The sequence below is a fragment of the Zosterops lateralis genome (genome assembly GCF_965231275.1).
Source record: "Zosterops lateralis genome assembly, chromosome: 11".
Classification (NCBI taxonomy): domain Eukaryota; kingdom Metazoa; phylum Chordata; class Aves; order Passeriformes; family Zosteropidae; genus Zosterops; species Zosterops lateralis.
The window spans coordinates 1,551,150-1,576,806 of NC_139771.1; the positions used below are offsets into that span (position 1 = coordinate 1,551,150).

The 25,657-nt window shown below is 37.1% G+C and overlaps 2 protein-coding genes across 7 annotated transcripts in view; one reads left to right on the plus strand and one right to left on the minus strand.

Moving 5' to 3' along the window:
* The first annotated feature begins 1,571 nt into the window (after window positions 1–1,571).
* On the plus strand, window positions 1,572–10,950 carry CHDH (choline dehydrogenase). The gene is made up of 7 exons (XM_083869464.1): window positions 1,572–2,366; window positions 2,776–2,927; window positions 5,517–5,646; window positions 6,334–6,468; window positions 7,618–7,760; window positions 8,532–8,634; window positions 9,221–10,950. Exons 1-7 carry the CDS (start codon window positions 1,619–1,621, stop codon window positions 9,637–9,639), a joined length of 1,830 nt encoding a protein of 609 aa, XP_083725590.1. The 5' UTR covers window positions 1,572–1,618; the 3' UTR covers window positions 9,640–10,950.
* A 2,653-nt stretch (window positions 10,951–13,603) lies between these two features.
* Window positions 13,604–25,657, minus strand: part of CACNA1D (calcium voltage-gated channel subunit alpha1 D) — a 172,461-nt gene continuing 160,407 nt past the window's right edge. For all 6 annotated transcript variants that reach the window (XM_083869460.1, XM_083869461.1, XM_083869458.1 and 3 more), the window contains 7 exons: window positions 23,777–24,141; window positions 23,463–23,489; window positions 22,401–22,550; window positions 21,235–21,398; window positions 18,336–18,457; window positions 17,388–17,708; window positions 13,604–16,371 (listed from right to left, as the gene is read on the minus strand). In XM_083869460.1, coding sequence (XP_083725586.1) covers window positions 16,078–16,371; window positions 17,388–17,708; window positions 18,336–18,457; window positions 21,235–21,398; window positions 22,401–22,550; window positions 23,463–23,489; window positions 23,777–24,141 — 1,443 coding nt within the window. In that variant the 3' untranslated portion in view covers window positions 13,604–16,077. The remainder of the gene's footprint in view (window positions 16,372–17,387; window positions 17,709–18,335; window positions 18,458–21,234; window positions 21,399–22,400; window positions 22,551–23,462; window positions 23,490–23,776; window positions 24,142–25,657) is intronic.

Below are 25,657 nucleotides of genomic sequence, written 5' to 3' on the forward strand. Positions count from 1 at the left end.
AATAAAGTCCTGTGGCCCACCAGTTTTGCAGGTTAAACACAGGTAGTGCAAAACCATAACCCCCTTCAGCACAACAAAAACAAGTAAAAACCTCTTTACCTTTGCATCCTTTGCTACATCACAAGAAGCTGATAAACCTTTTTCTTCAAGAAAGAATCCTTTAATAGAGTTCACCTGTTAAAAAAAACCCCAATACTGTCCCCATCTTCAGCTGGGAACAATTTTGAATTATTTAAGCAAGGAGAGTTCACAGCTGTGTGAACTTTAGGCTCAGACATATCCCCAGCATCTTGTTTTTCTCTTTTCAGAACAAATTGTTCTCCATGGCTGGTTGTTCATTCAGATGTTTGGGGGTTTGTACAGCCCCAAACAAGTTTATTACAAGTTTTCCTAAGAGAAGTCAGAGAGTTATGTTTCCTATCTCTTCCACAAGAGTAAAGCAACATACTTTTGTAAATGAGATTGTATATAAAATTGTAATTGTACATGGAAAATTTTTAACATTTATCAGCAGTTTACACCAAATTTTGTTACAGAGGATTCAACGTATTTCAGAAGAATGCTTGCTTATCTCTTTCAGCTGGGCAGTGCTAGAAGAGATAGGTGTAATGGACTCTGGATAAGGCACTGTCCCTAGAATACATGACAACAGCTCAGACAGAAGTCATGGGCCAGGGAGAAATAATATTTACAGCCCAAGGATACCCCATTTCACTAATTGTTTAGACCAAAAGGAATGCTTTCAGAGAAGAGAGCAGGAGAAACCCTTCAGGCTGGCCAGCAGGATCAGTACCTGGGACACACAGAAAATCTGGCACTGAGTTCCTGTGCCCAAACCAGTGCAACACAGAGCCAAACCTGTGGTGCTTCCAAGGCTACAGGCTTTTCTGAAAGTAAAAAACCCTTTCCATTCGTACTCAGCCTAAGGTTCTGGTGGTGTTAGATTGTGACTACTTGGAGCACTCTTGCAGGATCTGGGGTTTAGTAGCAAGGTAGAAAGGCACAGATGAACAGATTTTGTGTTTTCCTGTGTTAGGAGACACACTTGCAAATCCAGCAGTTTCCACCTTGGGGATAGCTGGAAATGAGTTTGTTACACATTTGTTTTGTGGAGACACTCTGTGGCAGAATGTGCTGTGAGCACACTCATCATTTCCATTGTGAATTGCCTTGTGTGATACCACTGTCACAGACTTAGAGAAGTTTTTTAAATTGTTGTTCTTCTTAAATTCTTGCCTATTCGAGGTGGATAAAGAGACTACAAAGAATGCAAAACTTTCCACCTCTTATGGGTTTGGCAAATACTTGAAAATCTTCATCTGTCTCAGGAACCATAAGCAAATCAAAATCAGACTACATATAATATAGGATAGTACATTTGACTGCTGCAGAGTCTGCATTAAAAGAATAACAAGACAGTAAATGTTTACTAGTTTATTGGCATTGTTAACTTTTTGGGTAGTGAAAATGGGTAAAGTATACCATTGTCACCTGAAAATTACTCACATTTTAGAGGTAGTAATGCTTACATCTTAATTAATATCTTTGTGTTTTTTTCTAGGGCAAACCACTGGATTTTTGCCAGAAATTCTGCAAGAGTGACTAACCATCAGTAAAGATGTCATATTTAATGAAAAGATTTAAATGTCACAGTCCTGTGATGTGCAAAGTAGCAGGAAGCCTGTTTAAAGTACACACATTAAAGAACACATTAGGCATCAATGAACAACAATTCACAATTTCACGTGCATCATCTCACCTGAGCTCTGAAAAGGCAAACTCTTACAATTACATCATCGTGGGAGCTGGCTCGGCGGGCTGTGTGTTGGCCAACAGGCTGTCAGAAGACCCGCAGAGCACCGTGCTGCTGTTGGAAGCGGGCCCTAAAGACACCCTGCTAGGCAGCAAAAGGCTGATGTGGAAGATCCACATGCCCGCTGCTTTAACCTATAACCTCTGTGACGAGAAATACAACTGGTACTACCACACCACGCCCCAGAGGCACATGGATGACCGGGTGATGTACTGGCCCCGGGGCAGGGTGTGGGGCGGCTCCTCCTCGCTCAATGCCATGGTTTACATCCGCGGGCACGCCGAGGATTACAACCGCTGGAGCAGGCAGGGGGCCCTGGGCTGGGACTATGAGCACTGCCTGCCCTATTTCAAGAAGGCACAGACACACGAACTGGGGCCGGATCAGTACAGAGGTGGGAATGGTCCCCTGCATGTGTCAAGAGGGAAAACAAACCATCCCCTTCACCAGGCATTCCTGGAGGCAGCCCAGCAGGCTGGGTATCCCTTCACAGATGACATGAATGGCTATCAGCAGGAAGGCTTTGGCTGGATGGACATGACTATACACCAAGGTAAACCATAAAGGGGTCCTCAAGTAATTTCTATTTCTGACCCAGAAATAAATTTGAAATGTGGACATATAATCTGCACTGAATGCCATTTGAGTGTTTAGGTTACTACCCAGCTATGGCGCTCTGTATTTACACCCTATTCATTTCTCAACAGCTTGCTATCATTGTACTGTGTATTTCATTGCAAGTTGCATTGGTAGGAAAGTCCTGATTCGCAGTTAAATCATGTCATTGTGAAATTTGTTATGTTAAAATAATATCTTTAATTATTATATCAAATCACATTTGCTTTGAACTCTATAAACTCTATGAAGACTTCCCCTCTGTAGACATCCTGGTAATTATTGGCCAAAATCTGAAGCATACTGAGCATGACTATTTTGATGTTTAATGTAAATATACATTGTAGGTCAAAGATGGAGCACAGCTAGTGCTTATCTTCGCCCAGCCATATCACGCCCAAATTTCTCAGTTGCAGAGAAGACACTTGTAACAAAAATCTTGTTCCAAGGAACAAAATGCATTGGTGTTGAGTATGTGAAAAATGGGCAAAGGAAAAAGGTAAGAGATTTTCAATTTCCAGTATGAAAGGTATGAATCAAAACTAAGTTATATATATATATTTAAAAGTCTATTAAAATGGCACTTTACTGTGCAAAATGTTTTCTTTTTTAGAGGTTATGTTGTTTCTTACAGTATATTATTCCTTGTCAGTTATTTTACAGAAGATGACATTCCAGTTGTGTTGATTTAGAGATTAACTTCATCATCACGTATCCATCTCCCAGTGCTGAGGGCACAAGCCATAACTTGATGTTACACAGAGTGTTGTGTAAGATGTCCTGACTGAAGCCTGTGGTGCAACCAGGCCCTATCCCAGCACATGGACCAGAGTGGGGATGTTTCTGAAAAACAGTTGTGGCAGAGGAAAATCTGTAAAAGCCAGATATTGAAATCTGAATGACTCAAGGGATAAATGACAAATGTTGCCTTATGGTTGGCTGTGGGATGAATATTTCTTAGTTTCAGTCCAATTTCCACTGAAAATGTGACTGTGTGGAAGGAAGCTTGAATCGTCATTACAAAATTCAGTGGATAATTGGTTCATTTTATGTCTCTTTCAATCCATTAACTTCTGTAAGACCTAAATCATCCTTACTCGCCTTAACAGCTGATTATGGACTAGTTTGTAACTAGGATACTGCCTAAAAGGGGCTTGTATGCTAATAACTTATTTAGTCACAAACAATCATAAAACAAAATGTAATAATAATATCAATATCCTAGAGAGACTTGAGTACAAATCTTGGTGGTTTGAGTTCAGTAAACTTTATAAAACTCAGCAGACAAGTTCTGTGACTGAGCACCTGCCAGAAGTTAGAACGCAGTGTAAATAATCTGTTCTTTGATTTTCTAAAGCACAGATCACATCTGCTGCTTTTAATTGGATTGCAAATTATAATAATTTTACCAATATGAAACAAAAGTTACAGAACCTTTAACTGATTTCATAAGCTATTAAATTTCTGTGAAAACAGTACCACTAATTGCTGTTCTTGTGCCATTATCAAGATCAATTTTGTTGAAGAAAGACTTGGAAACCCAATTACACATGATCAAAGACTTTCTGAACATTAGACCATTTAATTGTAAAATTCTTCAATTGCTATGAATTTTCATACATACTGATATATGTATGATTTATACATAGTGAATAATATATATTTCTATCATGTATTGTACAAAATAACACCTCAAAAGTACTTCCCTTCCTTCTCTCCCCCTCCCCCGCCTCCCCCCAGCATCAAAACTGCAGGATTAGTCTGTTTTTACTTTCTGGAAAATTTTATACCTGTCAAGATGGAAGAACTAAGAATTTTATTGCATTATGAACATCAAGATGAAGCAATTGACTACATTAAAGTGTTTTTGTTTTTACAGTCTGTTTTAGAGAGAATCTCTTTTACATCAGTCATCAGCAAAGTGAAAAGATCACCAAGACTTGATTCAAAAATTATTCAAAACCTATTCACCAGCCAGTGACTTGTTATTTGTCTAACACTGAAGTCCTGGCATGTTAGCTGTGACATTATGAAAAACTTCGTGTGAGCTAGGAATAACTACTGTGCTGACTCTGCAGTGGGTTTAGACTCAGAAAACATAATTTGAATGCTGCTCTGAACAAACTGGTACCATAGAAAATGTAAATAAGTTAAATAAGTTTGTATAACATGCAAAATACAGCTCCAAGTATTGATTTGACAGGCTCTGATATGGTGTTTATTAGTCTTAACCTACTAATGATTGCCCAGAGCAAACAACAAATAAAAGATAACAGCACTGGCCATCTGTTGGCCATATCAGATAAATAGTGTGAAAATGTTTTTTATTATTATTACACTTGGATGTTACTGTAGCAACAATCTCATTCGCTATCATTCTGTTTAGCTGAGGTGTCATTCAAAAAGGACAGGATTACAAGTTAATATGCATTTCATGCTAATCTGTTAAAACTCTGACTCAAAGGCAGAGGAATAATTTAGCAGCCTGTATCATGACCAGCTTGGGGCTCAGACCAAACCATTTGATGAAAAGATTCTCAGTAAAAGAAAATTCATTCTATGCCAGCAGTCAATTTTATCAGTAGTGCTTTAGTGGATGGGAGGGCTTTTGAGGACTACCACAGGAAATCAAACTTTAGCCTTGGTTTGAATTAAAAAAAAAAAATATACAAGCTCTCGAGAATTTTTGAGCTACCATATCTGTGAATTCCAAATCTTCCTTAGGAGTTTCAGTTTTAATTCATAAAGGGTTACTGGAAATGGCAGAGAAGCTTAGCTGCCTGATCCGAGTGCCACAGGTACTCTTCCCCTGGCAAGTAGGATAGGAGCTGGGCTGAATGTGTTTGTGCCATATAGTTTGAATAGATTGTAAAAATGGGAATAAATACAGGCATAATCAAAATAAAAGCTTGATTACTTCTCTCTGTGGAAAATTCTGACAGGACAGGAATACATTTAAATGAGGAAAATGTGAGGAAAATGTGTCTAATCTGGATCAGAACAACATATGGAAAGAGCAGTCCCTGATGCTGCTTGCATTCAGCTCAGGCTTAATAATCTTACGGCTTTTGTGTTCATTTCCTTTTAGGTTTTTGCCATTAAGGAAGTTATTTTAAGTGGAGGAGCCATAAATTCTCCCCAGCTGCTTATGTTGTCTGGAATTGGAAATGCAGATGATCTAAAAAAACTGGGGATCCCTCTTGTTTGCCATCTTCCTGGTAATTTTTTTCTTTCTTCTTTCATCCTCCTATGGATGCAATTGAACAACCATTAAATTAAATTAATCACGAAATTGAGTTTTCATTAAGTCAAGTTATGAAACACATGTTGAAAACATGTTTGTTACAAATCAGTGGAAAGATGTATTGATTTCATACAAATCAGCGGAAACATGCATTAATTTTAGAACTAAGCAACAAACTCCTACTCTTTCTTCACCACATTTGATAGTGAAAAATGCCATTCTGAAGGGATATTTTTATAGTTAAGCAGCGCACTTGTCATTAAGAGTTTCGATTTAGTTTTGATCCACAACAGATTGAATAAACTCCCACTGTCATAAGTATTCAAATATAGAAGAAATGGCATGAACTTTTCCTTAAAGCTAAAGAAGTAAGCACAGTATTTAGAAGCCGTATCTGGCAATTTTAGAACAACTGATATATCTGCCATTTAATTAATTTTCTATTTTTATTCTAGTTACACTATGTTTATGTAAAACATTATTCTAACATGAGCAAAAGACTGATGTGACTCATGGCCCTGGTCTATGTCATCACTGCCCTTGTAAGAAGTTGGTTTAGTTCCCACTTCAGATGTTCTCTGCTTGAAACGTGGTGGGTAATTTTTCTGTGTGAAATAACTCTTTTTTCCTCTCACTTTCTTCTCCCTCCTCCCCCCTGCAGGAGTTGGCCAGAACCTTCAAGATCATTTAGAAGTGTATGTCCAGCAAAAGTGCACCAAACCTATTACTCTATATACTGCACAAAAGCCACTTAACATGGTGAGGATTGGTCTTGAATGGCTTTGGAAATTTACAGGTATGAAGCAAAGTATGCAATCATTCTACCACTGACTGATTTAGAGTTATGACAGCCTTTTATATGTGAGTTTTATAGTCTGGGAGCCTTAATATGTAATCTTTTTCATGCTCTGGGAAATAACTGGAACTTGCAAATGTATTTGAACTATTTCTTTTCTTCTATACCAGAGTATTTTAAAGTTTTTATATCTCAGGTAACGAAGGAGGTTATTATACACCATTTTTAACATTCCTATATCTCATACAAAGAAAAATTCTACATTTAAAAATCAGTGCTACTAAGAAAAGCTTTTGCAAAAAAGATGGAGAAAATATTGTATTTTAAATCAATGTGAGGTCAATAAAAACATATTGTTGAACTGACTTAAGTTTTCTGTATAATCATCTCAAAAGAATTTGTTTGTTGCTCTGATCAGAATAATTTTGGCCTGCAAGTAAATGTGAATTGACTTGCCTTAAAATGACACACGCATTTTACAGTACCTCAGTCATAAGTTGTATCTTAAAAAGAATCTGTAAATATAATCCTTGATGTCAGTTAAATAGCTTGGCCAAAGTTGAGGTCTACATGGCTTGCTGAATTATGGTATTATTTGGCAACTTCTTCTGGGTATATATGGCTTTTTACCACACAAGTAAATAGTGAGGGCTGAGTTACAGTTTTAAACAGAAATGAAAATAACATAAGGCACATTGCAGGGCTTTCATCTTCCCCTTCAGGGCACTGAGGATGGCTCTGCCTGTTCCATGTGACTGATGGGATAACTGGAGTGCACGTCATGGAGCGAGCAGTGCCAGAATATCAGCATGTGCAGCCAGTCCCCTCCACACCTGTTAGAAGGCAAATCTCCTTCTGCAGTCAGACCATTGGCCTGCCAGTTACAGTGAGATAACTGTAACGTCCCATTCTCAGATCAGTAGGAATTCCAAAGTTATGCATATTTACATTTATCCAGGAATTAAAAAACAGATAAAAGTGATGCACACTGCTTAAACAACAAGCCGTTCATAATGGATTTGCATTCCTTGCAATTGGCCCTGAACATGTAAATTATTCATAGTAGTGAAACTAAGGGTTAAAAATGAGTGGACTTGTTGCTCTTCTGAGGTATTTAATGGCATCTTCTCTCTCCTTTACACTCTCTAGGTGAGGGAGCCACTTCCCACTTAGAATCTGGTGGCTTCGTCCGAAGTGAACCGGGGGTTCCTCACCCTGACATTCAGTTCCACTTCCTTCCATCTCAGGTGATTGACCATGGTCGTGTTGCTTCCACAATGGAGGCTTACCAGGTGAGCTGAAGAGGATGTTCCAGGTTTTGTAGACATTGGCAAGGAGGTTTATGCTCCATTATAAATGTTGATAATTTGGCTATGTACTGAAAAACTTTGTTTCAGTATAATATGAAACAGACTGCTTAATCTCCTTCATTGGGGAAAAAACACAGTCATGTTATTTGATATTGCCACCAAATTTATGTTAGTTTTTATCTCTGGGAAAGAAGGCAAGTATTGAATCCAGTATTCACTCTACTGAAGTGCCCTAGTGCTGTGGGTTAGGACACAATTTTGCAGTGGAACAAGGTGTTCCCTGTTCCACTGCAGTTTAGACCAAGGTTTAAGTGCAAGTGTATAGAAACACTCATTTATTCACTGGCACAAATCCAAGTCTCGTTTTCAACTATCGTATCACCTTGATCCAAAACTCTGAATGCTAATTCTGGAGAAGTGTCACTGAATATACATGTTTTTCCTTGCTCATCTCTTTCCTTCAGAGACATAATAATTGGTCCAGTTGCTGTTTGTATTAAAGTGCTCTGATACGACTAAATTGGAATGGTTGTATTTCACATGAAGTGAACAGCTGTGAAGTTGATGTGACAGGCATATTTCCTCCCTGCAATGGAAGTATATATTTAAAAAGAAATTATGTAAAATGGGAAAATGTTCAATGGTATTTTCCATCTCTGGTTAATGTCTAAATTGCAAAAAACAAAACAAAAAATTCATGCTGAATTTTGTAGATCTGGTGGTATTGTGTCACGAGTAGTGTGGGTGTTGCAGGTCCACGTGGGACCCATGAGGAGCACAAGTGTGGGCTGGCTGAAGCTGAAGAGCTCAGACCCAAACGATCACCCTATCATTGAGCCCAACTACCTGTCCACAGGTAATGCAGCCTCTCCTTGCTCTGATGTCAGCTTATTTCCTGCCAGTTTCAGTAGCTGATTTTCGTGCCCACTAAACACCAGTTCAGAAGTGCTGGTTGGTACATTGTTACTTATTTCTCATTTATAAACATTAACTAGTGTGAAAAAAGGTAATTGTGCAAAGCACTGTGTAAACTAGAAAGAATTCTCTGTTGGGAATGAAGTCAGAATTCTCAGTATCTGCTGTGCTTTGCTGTTTCTTTCATCACCACCTCTGCTTGTGAAGGAATTAATTTCTTTTGCTTCTTTGTGCTGAGACTATTCTTCTTTTCCTAGATGGTGGGTACAGCAAGATAAAGTGCAATTCCTCAGAGTTCACATCTTCCCTTTTGGGGTTGTCCAGTATAAGTGACAGTTTTGTTCACCGTGAATGTAAATACCTGTGACTGAAAAATATTCTGCTTTTTTATGGCTTTCAGCAAGAAGTGAGAGACTCTCCTTCCAACCTTTTTTTTCTGCAATGCTGCTTTTTTTTCTGGTCTGCATTCTGTATAAACCAGTAAATTAAATGTGTACTTACAATTTTCATATTTTCTCTCTTTACAGAAAGAGACATGTGGGAGTTCCGTCAGTGTGTCAAGTTGACCAGAGAGATCTTTGCTCAGAAAGCTTTTGAAAAATTCCGTGGGCCTGAAGTTCGACCAGGAAATCATGTTCAATCTGACAAAGAAATAGATGCTTTCATAAGGCAGAAGGCTGACAGTGCTTATCATCCTTCCTGCACCTGTAAAATGGGTCAGCCTTCAGACAGCACTGCTGTAGTGGATCCCCAAACAAAAGTAATTGGTGTTGAAAACTTGAGAGTAGTTGATGCTTCAATAATGCCCAGTGTTGTCACTGGAAACTTGAATGCCCCAACTATCATGATAGCAGAGAAAGCTGCAGATATAATTAAGGGTCTCCCAGCACTTCAGGAGAAAAATGTTCCTGTATATAAGCCCAAGACCTTGGAAACACAGAGATAAATATTATCATCCTTTCATATAATTTGCTATTTAGGCTTTCATCAGCATGTAGGTATCTCACACTGAATGTGCCAACATGATAAATATCATGCAAAACAATATATCCTATTAAAATAACTATTAATTTGATTTTTTTTTTAATTAGACTATCTACTGTGTTTTTAATCAGCTGGCTTAAGTTGCATATTTTAGAATCATAGAAAATGTTGACGGGACCAATCAGGATCATTGAGTCCAACTCCTGGCCCTGTGTAGGACAGTCCAAGAATCACAAATTTAGTTAAATGTGACCTTTTGTGGTAAATTCAAATTTTCTGTTGAAGAGAAGCTGTTTCTAAATGACAAGATGGTTGTACACATCAGCCAGAAATACTATGTGATTGCATGAGGAATGGAAGAGATTAATGTGTGCTATTTTGAAAATGATTGTTATTTGAAGAATTTTAACTGCTATAAGAATGTTACCCAGGATAACAGATAATCAGTGATCACCACATCCTGCAAAGAATGGTCAAGCAAATGTAAGCACTTATGCAATTTCATATTCAAGAGCTGAATTAGTTTGTATCGGAATTCATAGGAAAGGGAGAAACCTGCATGTGCTCAGTTTGTCAAATGTTTTCGTGAAAGGAATGCATGGTTTACAAATCCTCACTCAAAGTTCGATTTCACTAAGCTCAGCAGTCTCTTAACTATAGGATTCAGGGAGAAGACATTCAGTGTATTTATCAGAAACTTATTTTTCTAAAAAATGCAGAAGTGGAGTTGATATTTATAAAAATCTACTGGAAAATTTTGTTTTGGTTTGGTTTTTCTTTTCACAAGGAGCTTAGTAGAATTCTGCTCACAATTTCAGCTGATGTAGCTGTACCACTAGCAGTAAGAGATCTGTACTTCCTATAATATCCTTAAAGTGATTAGTCTTTGTAACGATTGTTTGAAAAAGATATTTATCAGTAAATATTCTGAATGGTGCCTTGCTATCACTCAAAATTTATTTAGAAAAATTACAACCAAACTATATTTAAAATTAATGTTACTCAAAATAACTGTATAAGATTAGATATTGATGGTATGGGAAGAGGTCTTTTTAAATTAGAACGCAAATATCTTATTCAGTGAACCAATGCTATATTCTAGCTAGGACTTAAATCTTTGCTTTTTTAATTTTCAGATGTGTAAGCTAAGATACTTGAACTTTCATGGCTGTTTCTAGTGTCAAACTAACTTTTAAGGTGCTGATTAAAAAAAAAATTAAAAAAAAAAAAAAAAAAAAAAAAAAAAAAAAAAAAAAAACAACAACTAAAGAAACTGAACTCACTGAAAAAAAAAATTATTCCATTGATTATTTTGTATATATTAAGTATTCCAAAGTAACTTCTGACTAAGCAGATGTCAAATCATAAAGTAAAGGCTTCTGTAGCCTAAGATTGCTCAGGACTTTTGGGAAAGAGAATAAACATTTTTTCAGAAAAAAATGGAATTTTACACCATTTTAACAGACTGTAGAAAACCTTGCTGACTCAGATGTTGGCTGGAGGGACAACTGCAGATGTTTAAGGCATATACTTGTACCTGGTGCTGCTCTCTGTAAGGCACTGACTGGAAGCTCTGCTGAAGGAAAGGACTTAATCCCTTAGGGCAGCTGCATAAACACAAACAAAACCACTGAAGATGGAAGATGATAGCAGTGAACTCTGCACCAAAAGGAGACAGGTAAACCCTTTCTATGTATGTGATGCATTCTTTTGAAATGAGGGGAAGAACATGAATATTTCACACCATAGGTGATTGATTAGCTGAGTTAAGGAGACAATTCATCTGGCAACTGAGAAAAGCACGGACTGTATATTCTGTACCTCCTAATGGCAAATAATTCTTTCTCAGCACTTAGGCTTGTGAGATTTTTCTCTAAAGGTATTCAGAAAGTTCTAGTCATTTATCATTTGGAATACAATAAGGATATTTTAAGTTATATACACTGGTGAGACTTACCACAGTCCTGTGCTGTTGAGAAGGGAGGCAATTAGGCAAGATGAGATACTGAAGTTCCTGCATTTGCACAAAACGTGGGTTTCCACTCCAGGCATGCAAGATGGAAATTGTTATTATGCAACTGCAGAGGATTAACTAGCCACTGGCTTACATAACTTACCACTGAACATGCACAGACCTCTCCTCTGCTGTTATGCCAAGCTCTAGAAAGAGTAAATAGCAAGGTTAGGTATCCATGTGTCTTATGTTCAGGAGACATTGCTGCACTGAGAAATCAGATAATCAGGCATTTCTTCTAAAACATCATAATCTTTTCTTTCAGTTTAGGCATCCTCAGACATCTTGCAGTTTCCTCTCCTTCTAAACACTTAAACATTTTCATTGCTGTGGACTGCAGTTGCCTTATTAACTCCAGCCTCACTGCTGTAGAATATTGAGTCTCCTTCATGAGATTCCTTTGATGCAGTGCTGAAGGGTTTGTTTCCCTGGGGAAATCTTTAAGTAGCATCAATTTACCATTAGTTTCTCCTGTGTTGTATCTGGTTGCTGATACTGAATTCTTGTTAAAATTTTTTCTGACTTCCTGGAGAGTCAAGTCTGCTAAAAGGTCCTTAAAAGAGGTCTAGGTTATTCTAACACATCCTGTGGAGCACTGGCAGTCTCAGAGCTAAAATTAACCATCTTTTACACCTCACTGGACTGCAGAACACAGGTTGTAATTCCACACTTTTACCTATTTAACAAAATAATACAGTGTGGTTATTCCCAATTCTGCCAGATGTAAATTCTATAAATATACAGATAATACATTATGTGTTCAAAACCAGTTAACTGTAAAAGCTGTTTGATTCAAGAATTACTAGACCTGCCAGCATGGCTTGGACCAGAAATGGTGCTGCAAGAGAGAACCTCAGCATCTCCACGGAAATGTCTTGCTGCAGATGCTCCAGGCAGTTGGAGGTCTCTGGCTGGGGACAATGAGATTAAGAAAGAAATGTGACAAAAAACATTTCTTTTGTACACACATTTCAGCTCAAGTTGTTTCAGTATGAGAAGTGCTTTTCAAGGCAGCAGAATATAGCAGTATTTGTAAAATTGCATTATATTTGATTTATATAAGATTTTGTACACCTCAACTTTAAAATCCTTTCCGAGTGTCTGCTGTCAATTAGTCTGCAACCAAATTAGGCAGCTGTATGAACACTGGAAAACTGGGCTTGGAATATGGATTTTCTATAAAATAAACATAGAAACAGATTTTGAGGACTAATAAAAGCATAAATATATTAAATAATATTATATATATATAATCAAATAATAAAAGTAATTAAATACTTTTTATATTATATTTAAAATTAAGAGGGAGAACACAAGCACATCTTATTACACTATTATAATTTTTAGTCTCAATTCTTCTGTCAGCCAAGCTCCAAAAACACACTGTTCAACTACAAATATATTTTAGAGATTCAATTTTTCAGTGAATTTATTTTACTGTAGAATACTTACCAGTGTTTAATTCTTTACTAGTATTTTCTCTCATTAAATGCATATATAAGCAAATTTGAAGTCTCATAAATGATGACTTGTTGAGAGGTCTTCTAGGTTTTTGTACTAATTACTATGATTGCTAGTATTCTAAGGGTGCCAATTACCACATAATTATGCATATATTGATTACTTGTTACCACATATTTCTGCAGTTAAACCAAACAAGTATTCTTTAAATCTATACAAACGTTCTCCCCTAAGCCAATAACTACATAGAACATGGTCTGCAACTAAATTTCCTTCATTGTTTACTTTTGCAAACAGTTCTCTCATAAAATTTCTTATCTATCTTAAAGAGACTCTCATCAGACTATTAAAGGCTGAGGGCAAAGAGCATGAAAATACAGTGAGGTCAGCATATTGTTTTCTGTCTCCGTGGAGAAATCACTAATTAAAAATCCTGTCACTGTGCTCAATCTGCCAAAACTAACATGCTATCAAACGTTCATGCTGGACAAAATAAAAGTCTGAGATTGTTTTCCTCCTTTTTTTTCTAAAGTTTACCTGCAGTTGCCTTGAAGGTGGTTATCAGAACAGGGTTCACCACAGTAGGTAGAACTTTGAAATCTACTCATTGTTATTTCACAGGGATTGGTCCCTTTTGGCCTCCCAGATTCTGTTTCTATAAGCTGGGAAAGTGTAACCAAGTGAATATTGCTGGGTAACCAGCCAAGAGCTTCCCAAGACAGCACAGAAAATTTATTTAGATGTTTCAGGGTATTTTAGTCAAATTTTCCTAATCATTTCCATAGCTCTGTCTCTAGGGAAGTAATAATCCCTTTTGCACATGAATACTCTAATTGCTTTATTTCTTTGTGGTTAACAGCAACCATTCATAAAAGACTTGCATGATGTGATGCTGCAGACTGATACCCTATTTCACACATTCCCTCCCCTTCTTATAACATTGCAAATTGAATTTAACCTTTGGAACTTCTTTGTGAAAAATTATTAGTAAAAGGACTCCCAAGTATAATAAAATTATTACACAGTTTTATTTGGAGAACATTTTGCATTTGTTTTAATACAAAATGATGTAGGTCAAGAAATAATTTACAAACCTTTAAGTTCTTATCCTGGCATTTGAAATAAGAATGATTTCAGAGGAAGTCTGTAAGCTATTCATAGGAAACTGTCATTATGTACAAAATGTTTATTGACATGTTTTAAACATCACATTTGTAAAAATGTGAACTGGATTGCTATCTAGCATAGGAACTACAGGCAAAACCTGATAAGATAACTTGTTAGAACAAGTCATTGTTATCCAGTGCTAACAAAGTAGACAGTAGTTTTCAGGGTGTTTTAATTATCCTCCAAGGTCATTTCAGCCTCAAAGACATTTCAGGATTTTACTGCATTGTGAACAATATCGAAGCCCTCTCTTGATTGCATAAAAATAAATCTTTGAAATAGTACACATAGAACAACAGAAAGGTAGAGGCAATAAAACAATATATTTTTTATATCAAGGTTTTTGGTTCTCTGTAGAATCATATCACATTTCTTCTCTTTCCAAGCAGAGAAAGTAGTAGTGAAGTAAAGCATTTTCATTTACCTGTGGAGTATTTTCTGCCTCAGATATTTCCTGTGTCAGTTTAGGGTACGTAGGAATTACACTTTGTCAAAACTAATTGCCTCATGACCAGGAATACCCTGGCATGAACTTGCCAAGGGTTTTCAAGTTTGGGGTTTTTTTGCATGGGGTTATTACAAAAATAAATTAGAACTTACTTTTCAGTCAGAAAAAAAAAAAAAAAGTTGAAATTACTTTAAATTTTTTACCTTTCCAAGTATAGACTGAGTAGTCAACGGTGCATCCCTTTTGCAGAGAGATTAATTAGACTCAATTATTTTTAAAAAAATCTGATCTGTTGCCAAGTTTAAACTTGACACTTTATCCCAAAAAGAGATTTACACTGAGAGGTGGCTCTATTTAAATATTTAAGCTATAGATCTATATATTCCAAGTAAAAATACTTCTATCTAGAATTCTGTGGAGAGTTACAATAATTAGGGTCCATAAATATTGCTGCAGTTCAATTACGGTACAATAATTACAAAATATAGAACATCTCTTTACAAATACAAATCATTGTATATTACAATTAATTTACAATATTTTCTACTATATAATTTTTAGCAAACTATCTTATCTAATTCTACTATAACCTGGTTGCAAGTGCATTAGTAAGAATGCAATTATTCCAGTATATTTTGCCCTTAACATGATAGTCATAAAACAGACCATCTGAATGATATTTTCCTATGTAAACTGATGTTACATATGACAGATTATTCTTTATATAACTTCTTTTTCCAACGATCTCTAACAGGTAGAGCATGACAATTGTATTTTAGAAGAGCATTAAGAAAAGAAATCAGGAGGCAAGTTTGAAAACAATGTTAGAATGGATATGCAATGGGTATCTGATATGCTTTGAGCACTGAGGTAATGACATTATTGGTTGTCATCACTCATCTCATGTTGCTGTTTCCCACACAATCTTGTGCCAAACCTCTAAAGACGTTGTCACTGACAAAATCCTGCTCTACTAGGAAGGACAGCAGCACAAGGTTGAAAGACAGGCAAGATATTACACCTCAGAATCCTGCTCTAGCCCTCAAAAAACTGATTGTCACAATCTGTTTGGTTTCAAAAGAACCTTATTCCTACAGAGGAACTGAAGATTCTGTGGGAGGAGACTTGACCTACTGCAGCTCCGTTCACATTTCGGCAACCTGGAGATAATAAATTTATTAGTTATGGCTTCCTTGAGGTGTGACATCACTCATACAAAACTTGGATTGGTTATTCATTCCAGCTAGTGCCTAGCATCTTGAAACTATGAGGCACTTTTTCTGTTATTAGAACATTTCCCTTGCTAAATACTATAAGCTTGTAATGCATATCATTTCATCAGCTAAGTCTTCTTCATATTGTCCTGTTTCCGGCTCTTCGTCGCTGTAGCCAGGACCAAAATCTTGAAGTTCATAATCTTGTCTGCTTAAAATCGGAAACATATCCCCGTTGGCCCCATTGCTGATATTTCCATTGAGAAGGTTACTTGCTGCACTCTCCATCTCATCAATAGTCATGTCACAGGCATCAGCAATCTCGTGTTTTGTAGCCGAAACAAATTTAGGGTCCTTTGCATACCTTCCTAGGCCTTCAGATATAAGTACCTGGCAGAGGGAGGTGAGAGAGTGAGAATTTCAGTGGAATTACAGAACAACAGACAGATCATAACATTGCTCCTTAATGGAAAGCATTAGAAACCCCGTGCTGGATCACTGGAGCAACCCACAGCCAAGCTGTCCAGGTAAATAACAATTAAATCAACAATGAAAAGTCTCCAAAGCACACCATGATGTGTGATAATGTAAGTGGTGCTGCAGTACATCTGACACTTCTCCTTAAAGATTTGGTGGTATTCTTTGCTAAACATCAATCATCAGGCTGATACATTAAAGACAACAGTTAATACATCTCAGATGGTGCAGTTAGAACAATTGTCTGAAATACAGAATTTTATATCTTCTCAGTACTTTAGAGTACATGGAAAAAAAAGTTGAATTCCCATTTGCAAAAACATAACAAAATGTGTTGTTTAGCTCATAGCAATGGAAAGGAAGTGATGGATGAAAGCTACAACATTAACTATGATTCAGAAAAGCTGCACACACATTATCTTCAAATCTCTTTTAGTATAAAAGGGAATTCTTAGCATTCTTTAGTACACTTACAAATCAATCCTTGCAGCTGTTATTCTCCTCTCTGCATTTATAGTATACTGATTTGTGGAGTTTTTGATCTTTTATTCAGATTACTGTAAAAATGGGGATTTATTTCTATAGAAAGAACAGGCAGATACATGATCCCTAAATTCCCTATTGCAATTGTGGAGAGATACTTCAGAACTGATACTCATCTAGAAAACTTCAATTTCAAAATTTTGAAGTATCTTTAGTTCTCTGATTAATCTCTTGCTAATGTGAAAATCTGGATTCAGTAGAAATCCTTTGCTACATGACAGTAACGAATAAATTCCCCTCTTTACATAAAACCAGTTTGTGGCTATAAAACTAAAAATCCATTTTTAGAGAGCTGATGTGAATTTAATTATGTGCTTTTAAAAGTTGACCCCAGGACTGCACAGCCAGACAGTATGGGCTCCTGCAGAGGCTCCTGCAGCACTCACCGCTTCCACCAGGCTGTCTGCGCTCCTCTGCTTGTCACTGTGTTTGTGCCTGAGGTCGTTGGGCACGGTCAGGCTGGCTGGTGTGAATGTCCTGTAGGAAATGTCAGGGTCATCCGTGTACCAGGAGCTCCTGTGCAAGGAAGGCAGGCTGCCGTTCATGTGCTCTGTGGAGTCAGCCCTGTCCACCTGGATCAGAGGGGTGTAATAGGGGGAGTGGTCCCTGTTGGGAGGGGTGGCAGGTGGGGTGGCCCAGGAACGCGTTGAACGGCTCGGTGAATGTTTGTGAGCTTTGCTAGAATCCAGACCTGCCACAGCCATCACCTGGGAAAGGGAAGAATTTTAGAAGTCAGTGATTTCAAATACTCAGTCATACCCATTTCTCACTTCAGCAGTTAGCTCAAACCAGTTTTTCAGGCAGCAGATACACAAAGTTAGTATCTTCTGACATGTAGTAGCCATGTAAGAGAGGAACAGGACTGAAACTGGTAAATTGACACAACAAAATGGTATTTTTCAATTTTACTCATATCACAAAATCTTTTTGCTTAAAGAATATATTAAAGAAAACAAAGTATAGAAACATTCTTTCTTTCCAGGACAGGATAGGAAGCTGTCAGCATTTTCCAAGCTGGGCACTGAGCCTCAGAAGGTGTCTATTTTGTACTTGAAAATTGTCACAAACGGATTTGGGATGGGCAAAGATTAATAGACAGCTGCTGTATTATGCAGTCCTGGTAAAAATTTATTTAGGGCATGGTGGCTTTTTGTGAACACTCAGAGTCAAAGGGGCGGGCTACTCATTCTGTGTTTTGTACAAGGTTGATGTTCGAGAAACCTTTGAGCAACAAATACCCCAGTACTTCTTCAAACAACAGTGAAAGTCAGGAGTGCAACATAGAGGCTGGAAATGTGTAATTCACTGTTAGTTAAGGAAGAGTTTGAGTTTACCTGCTGTTGCATTAAGTGAAGTGGCAAAGCCGTGCGATGGTGGAAATTAGGAGAGAGTGGGATCTCGTCTTGGCTACTTTGCCGGCGGAGGCATTCGAAATTAAAGGAAGATCGTCTATGTGCTACAGGGAAACCATAATTCATTAGAGAAACAAAATATTTTTCCTTGAAGTCTATTATTTCCAGAATTCCAGGGTAAGCAAACTATGATACAAATAAAAACAGATCCTGCAGTAAGAAGCAAGTTGTGCTAATAGAAGTAAGCGGCTGGTTATAAGAAAAAGGACATATTAATCACATAAGCAAAGGCAGTCCCAGGTAGAAATCATAGAAGCAACCTAACATGACAAAATTGGAAGCAGCTGTTTCAGAAAACAAGGTTGTCTGATGCAGCTGACTGGCTCAGACACAGTTGCAGAGTTTTGCTAAAAACTGTGACTTTCTCCTTTCCTCCCCATGGCTTCAAGCTCTTGATTCTAATAAAATAGATTTCTCAAAGGAAATGTGAAATTTCCAGTTCCTTGGAAGCAATATGCAATATGCAAAATCATATCCAAGTCAACTCAGTTGTCAGTTCCTGATGTTTATTCTGTTGCTTAGGACAGTGATCATCCATGGTCTCTGCTGTTATGTGCACTTTCATGATAAAAAAGAAAAAGTAGAAATCTGAACTGAATCAAGATGTTTGGCTGGTGTTTCAGCTGATCTTGTTGAAAGCCTGCAGAATGATGGGAAGCATGTGGGTAGCATTCCCCTGTGCCAGCTTCAATGCACAAAAAGGCTGGATCTGAACTGCAGCTGGAATCCAGATCCACCCTCACAGTTGCAAGCACTGGAGTGGGAAACTGGAGAGAACCTGGCTGTACCAAGTTAAGTGCCACGGAGTTATGGCACCCCACAGTTACCATCAGACACTTCTTGCTGGATACTAACAATCAAAGAGCCACTGAACTAAAATAGGCACCTCCATAAGGTGCTTCTGTCCAACTAAAACAAACTTTGTCTCTTTCCCTTTTCTCTATGGCAAATACAAATACATGAATGTAAGCCTTAGCTCCTGATTCTAATATGCTAAATGTTCCAATACAAAATGTATAATAAGCAACACAAAAAGTCTCATCATCCAAAACAAGGCATACTTTTTTGCACATACTTCTCTGCAGAGAAGAGGCTGAAGGAAAATCTCAGTCATTCCTCAGTACACTTCTGGAAGCAGCTCAAATACTGTGGTGATGAGTTTGGTATAGAAACATCCAAAAAGCTTGACATGGAGCTCAATCTATTGACTGCAGTACTCAGCCAAGGCACTGGATGTTATCTTCACTTGGACTGAATCAGATGCTAGCAGGAACTGTTTAGTGCAATGTGCATGTCCTTCTTTTTTTTTTTTTTTTTTTTTTTTTTTTTTTTTTTTTTTTTTCTTTCTTTCTTCTTTATTTATTTGAGATGATCAAGGTTTCCCCAGGCCAAACAGCCCATACACTAGTTACAAATAATAGATTTGAGATTCTTTTAAAATCTGCTCAGATACTGAGCTGCTAAAATCTCTCAACTCTTTCCCGGAATATTAAATAAATGGTTATGACAGGAGGTCTGATTGCTCTTATGACATTACATTGGTTAAAGTCAAGGACTTCCTAAATTACCCTTTATGCAACTTTGATCAGAACTAGGTCCTCTTATCCTAGGATATCAAATACTCTTATCTAGTACCTTAACCTAGTCCCCTGTAGATGAGATAAAAAGCATAACTTCCTCTAAATAAACGACTGCCAAACTGTCATTAAAACTTTATCTCCAAGAATGCAGTTAGAAGAAACCTTCAGCTCTCCACTCAAAACACTTTCATGGGCAGACCTAGGACAATTTTTATATGAAAGTTTTTCTCCTGCAATCTGTGGAATGGATATACAAAGCATCTATCTATTTCTTTGGCTTAAAATTCCTCTGCTATCAGAAAAGCTTTTAGAAAGATGTACAGGGGTCTCCTTTTACAGTCTCTCCTCCATCTGATGTATTTCCCTTCTGCAACTGAAAGGCAACAGCTTTCTGTACCCTTCACTAATGTTCAGCTGAGTTATTTACTTTCTGTGGTGCAGGACTCATTCTGTCCCTGTGTCCCTTCAGGGTAGAAAGCCAAAGAGCAGAGAGCCTGTCAGTCTTGTCATAACGAGTCTAGTGTGGATCCAATACTGGCAGTATTGTTGGAGAATGCTACCTTTATTACATAAAACTATATTTTGCTGCTGCCTTTGACCACAGCTTTCTGTAGCTTTAAACAGTCTGAAACTGTACCTCAGATATAAAATTATCTCAATACACTCGAGAATCTCTGAGACAAGAAAAAGCCTTAAAAAGAGGTTGCTTTTCATCTTTTAGTGCCACCCCAAGTACTTCCTCACTTCTTGTGAAGTGTCAAAGACCAAACTGAAGAATTTTGAGTCTGTACCTAGTTTCAACAGAGGATTAGAACTGCTAATCTCTGCAGTATGGCCTGGAACATACAAAGACAGAATTGTAAGACAAGAAGCATGACATCTTGTAGAAATTAAGATAAAGAAATATTGTTCTTGAGATAAGGAAAAACCAAGGGATAAAGATATAAGGAACAGAAGAAATGAAAATCAAAGAAACAGGAAAAAACATCTGTTGACAATGCTAATTCTATCTATAAATTGAAACATCTCCCTCAAAAGAAACACAGAATTTTAAGCATTGTTCCTGAGATAGCAGAATAAAGTACCAATATCAATCCGAAATAAGATGCTTAAAATCCAAGTGTTTTAAAAAAAGCTTTTTTTAAAAGAATCTGTCTGAATGCATTTGAATTATTTCAAATCTGTCTGAATGCATTTGAATTATTTCAGATTCGCAAACAAATTGTCCTTAATGTACTTACGTGGTGGTGTTGGAGGTAGCAGCCGTCTCCTAGGAGATCTTTTTGTATCATAACAGATCTGTGAATCATCTTCCTCAAAAAAACCATGTGGGTGATGGTAACCTTTTGGTCTCTCAAAATCTGAGTCATGGCAGTGATATCTACAGTGGTAATCATATCTATGCCTGCATTAAAAAAAAAAAAAAAAAGAAAATATTATTTCAGTGAGTTTTTGTAAACAGATACAAAATTAGTTTCCTTCTAAAAGATTTTCAAGTCTACTCATTCTCCAGCAAGATAATTAAACATTGCATTCTATAATTGCACAACTCAGATTTAAATTCCAGTTTCTGTAGGATTTGGAAAGAGGGCATATACTTTTGGACTAGTAGCGTTACATGGTCAATTCTCAAGTTAAATTTTTAGTGATATTGTTTTTTCACTGAATTTATTCTTACCATTACAGGCAAAAATGTAGGATCTCAGTCATACACTGCTTAAAAAAATAAAATAAATATTCTCTTCTATCCCTGCCATGCTCTCTTGAGAACCCTGGGTATGGTGCAGGAGCACCGAAGCTCAGGATGGATTTAAACCTCTTACATTCTGGACATTCTCATGTTTAAAATCAGATCTTGGAAGGGTGTTACTTGATGCTAACTATCATGCAAAAAAAAAAAAAATAGTGACCTGAGAATTCTGTAAAATTTAGCTTTCATGCAAATCTCAGCTTTTATGCAAACCAACATGATGCAGATTAGGGTGCCAATCTTGCCAGAATTCAGCTGGTAAATGTAGTCCATATAGTAGGAGAAGAAGAGGAGAATTAAGCATGTCTGGCACTTGAGCACATGCACTTATGCATCTAGGATAAAGGGGCAATAAATTCCTCTACTTCTGGACTGGACTTGAAAATTTAAAAAAAATGGACAGAAGTGGAGATTATTCTTGAGATGGTACTGAATTCAGTAGAAGGAAAGCATTCGATCTTTGGAATACTCTCCTTTCCTCCTCATCATTTCCCATTTCAGCAGTTGTGGAGTACTAATTTCATTAGAGAATTTGCAGTGTGAGTGAGCTTAGTGAAGCCTTTACATCTATGTACCTAAAATACTGAATTTTTTTCGTGCTATTTTATTTTAAAAATATTTTTATTTAACAACATCTTATGTAACAAATATCCTCACCTGTTTCCTGACAACATACTGTCATCTTCATAATATTCTTCTCCACTGTAATATTCCTGCTCTGCCAAATAATGATCATCATTGCAATAGTCTTGGACTTCATGTTCTTCCCGGCGAATGGTCGGTCGGCGCCCTTCACCAGTGTCAGATCTGTGAGCAGCAACCAAATAGTGACTTTTTTTTCTATTTAGATAAACTATATATTGTTCATTGTATATATAGTTCTATATATAAGAACTATATATAGTTCTTTTAATGTGCTTCAAAGAGGAAAAGAAAAAGACGAGCATTAACAACTCTCTAGTTCAGAATGTGGTGTTATAACAGTGCAGTGCAGAACGCAAATGATGTGTCTGCTTCTTAAAGATGGCCTTCCTTTATTTCCTTGTGGTACAATAGAAAAAAAAATAAAAGGATGCTTAGTGGAATCAAATACATTCAAGACATTTTTTAATGATATACATTGTCATTTGGGAAAACACAGCCTCTCTCCTAAGCCCGAAGTTTGCCAAATGGCTCAAATATTAAGAAGTTCTCACTGAGGTATTCAAAAGGAAATCTGAAGTGGATATGCAAATATAGACATTAAAACCACCACTATGCATCCATTTACCAATGCACTTCAATTAAAACAATAGATCCTGTATTTTAAGAAGTGTCTTAGAAAATATTCAGGCAAGAATGCAAAAGACCAGGCAAGATTTTGGGTCCCCTATAAAAGGAACTGTACACATTAACATTTATCAAAGCTAACACCACTGGTTTTTCAAGTCTTGGGAAGTCAATTTTTAACAAGGGCTACAATCTGGTGTAATTTTTAGCCTGTTGAAAACTGTAGAAACCTACCTGGACTTTCAAAAGGGCTTGAATTATTTGGAACTTTACCAGAAGTTTGTCCTTTTAGAACAGGCAGTGTAAGAATTGATTTAAAAATTGTCACTTTAGTTGCCAAGCATATGCATTGTTATACAGTTAATTTAGAAAAGAAACAGGAAAGGAGAAAAAAAAAAAGGAGAAAAACTCCCTGTCCTCTTCAATTATGTCAGAACAATATCAACTCACCTAATATATGTTTCATAGTAGCGTGTTCTATCCAGGTAGGCCATGAAAATGAGAAAAATATTTTAAGAACAAGTCATTTAGAGAAATTCTTTGGTGACTACAATGTCTGTGCTGTAACTAATGATTTCACTTTAAAGAAAACTTTCAAACCCAGTGAAGCTTTATGCATTTCCCACTCATCAGAGCCAGATTTTAAATACAGCTCATACATCGGTAGGCAACAGAAATGAAGATTCAAATTAATTTCACTTAGCTTAAGTTTCTTATTATGTATTTATGCATTTATTTTAAAACAAAGACATATTTAGGCTTACCTCCTACTGCTCAGCCTTCTATGCTTCTCGTGGTCAGTCCTGGAGTGTGAACGGTAACTGTTTTCAGATCTGTGCTCACGGTTTCCATAACTGGTGTGTTTTCCATGGACTTTGGACACGTTGGCATTATTGAGATTGGCATTTGTTGAGTTTGGAATGTGCTTTCCTACTGAGTTGTGATGATGGTGATTGTGGTACACAGAGTTTCCTGCCTGATGATACATGTTTTTCTCAGTATCACTTGCAGAGGGGATTGAAGGCCGCTGGACGTGTAAGGGACGGTGTGTGGTGTTGATTTGCTGAAATGAATCTCGTCTGTCACTGCTAATGTGGTTTATGTGGTTGCCAAAGAGGGCACCATTCCTCTGTTTTAGGGGAAAAGAGAGAAAAAATTATATCAGATACCTTAACAGAACATACTCTTGGCAGTGACAACTTACTTTTCTCTCCTACATGCATAGAAAAGTAGCAATTCAAGTAACCTGTGATTTTTCTTTCTAATTTTATGATGCTTCAGATGGGATCTCCTGAAGTGACAGAGATGTGATTGTGGTGATGACAATATCATATTTCAGAGTCAAATCAACAGTATGCTGTGATCATTATTCTTTTCCACACAACTAAAAGTGACATAGCCAGCTTTCTCCATGTTTTATTACGCAGGAGAAACCTACATTCCCATACATGAACATGCAGCAGCTTCCTCAGAAAGAGACATGTTTGCTTAATTTTTGGGAACACTTTGGTGGAGTTCTCTCCTGCTCTCCCGGAGCACCCGCCTGCAGCAGGCGTCGCTCACACAGGATGGAGTGCCATGCAACAGCTTGCAAGCAAATCCCAGGTAGGGAACATTCAGCTCCAGTGCTTCCATTCTTTCTTCTCACAGAGGTACAAGAAAGAGTAGTTTCTGTTTTTCAGCCCTGGAAGTGTAATGGATGGTGAAAGAGAGGATGAGGTGCTAAGTTATGACTGTGACATGCAGCTCTCTTGGACACCTGACCCAGGTTAGGGAGCCTCCCTGTCTAGCCAGGTGTGGGTCCTGGATGACAGCAGTCTGAGTTGCAGCTCAATCTAGAGAAGACAGGAGGTAATGATGGTTGGCAGAGAAATGAATCTACTGATGGCAGCTGAGGCACTGTCTCCAGTGCCACGTCCTTCTTTTTGCAAAGGACAGTAGCAAGCTATGGAGCTTCTGCTGTAGTTCCTGCAGAAGCATGATTTTACATCTGCTTCTTCTGAAATGCTTGTGAAAAAAAAAAAAGTTTTCTTGCTGGCTGACAAATGGTTTGCAGACTGCCTCTGATTATAACACCAAATTTACATGTTCACCATTTAGGACTAAAAAGCATAAAGATGAAACGTAATCTTTTTTCTGATTGATCCTTATTGATATTCCTAATGGGATTGGAAATGGCATTTATATTTAGTTGACCTCTATGTAACCCCATGCATTCATTTTAAAATATGCAGCTCCATGTCTGCTGTGGTTTTCTTGCATAGACTCTCATTCTCTTCTTTCTATCTACCACTGCAGAGGTTAAAACCAGTTTCAATCTTGCCACTATCAAAATTTGAGATGGTAAGGTTCATATCTTTTGACAGTAAGGTTCATACTTTTTGATAGGATTTGCTTACGAAAAAATAAGAATTAATGAGAAAGAATTAGGGGTAGGAGAACCTGCAGGAACTGCTTCCTATATTTATGAAGAAATGCAAGTGTCTTGATATTACCATTTTTATAGATTTATGCATAAAGTATACTTATTTATAAAACAGTTATATTTTCCAATTTGAGGGGTTTAAAAATATTGCTACTATTATATTATTTCATATTCAAAGGTAAGGTCATTCTTTACTCTCATATTATTAAAAAAAAAATTT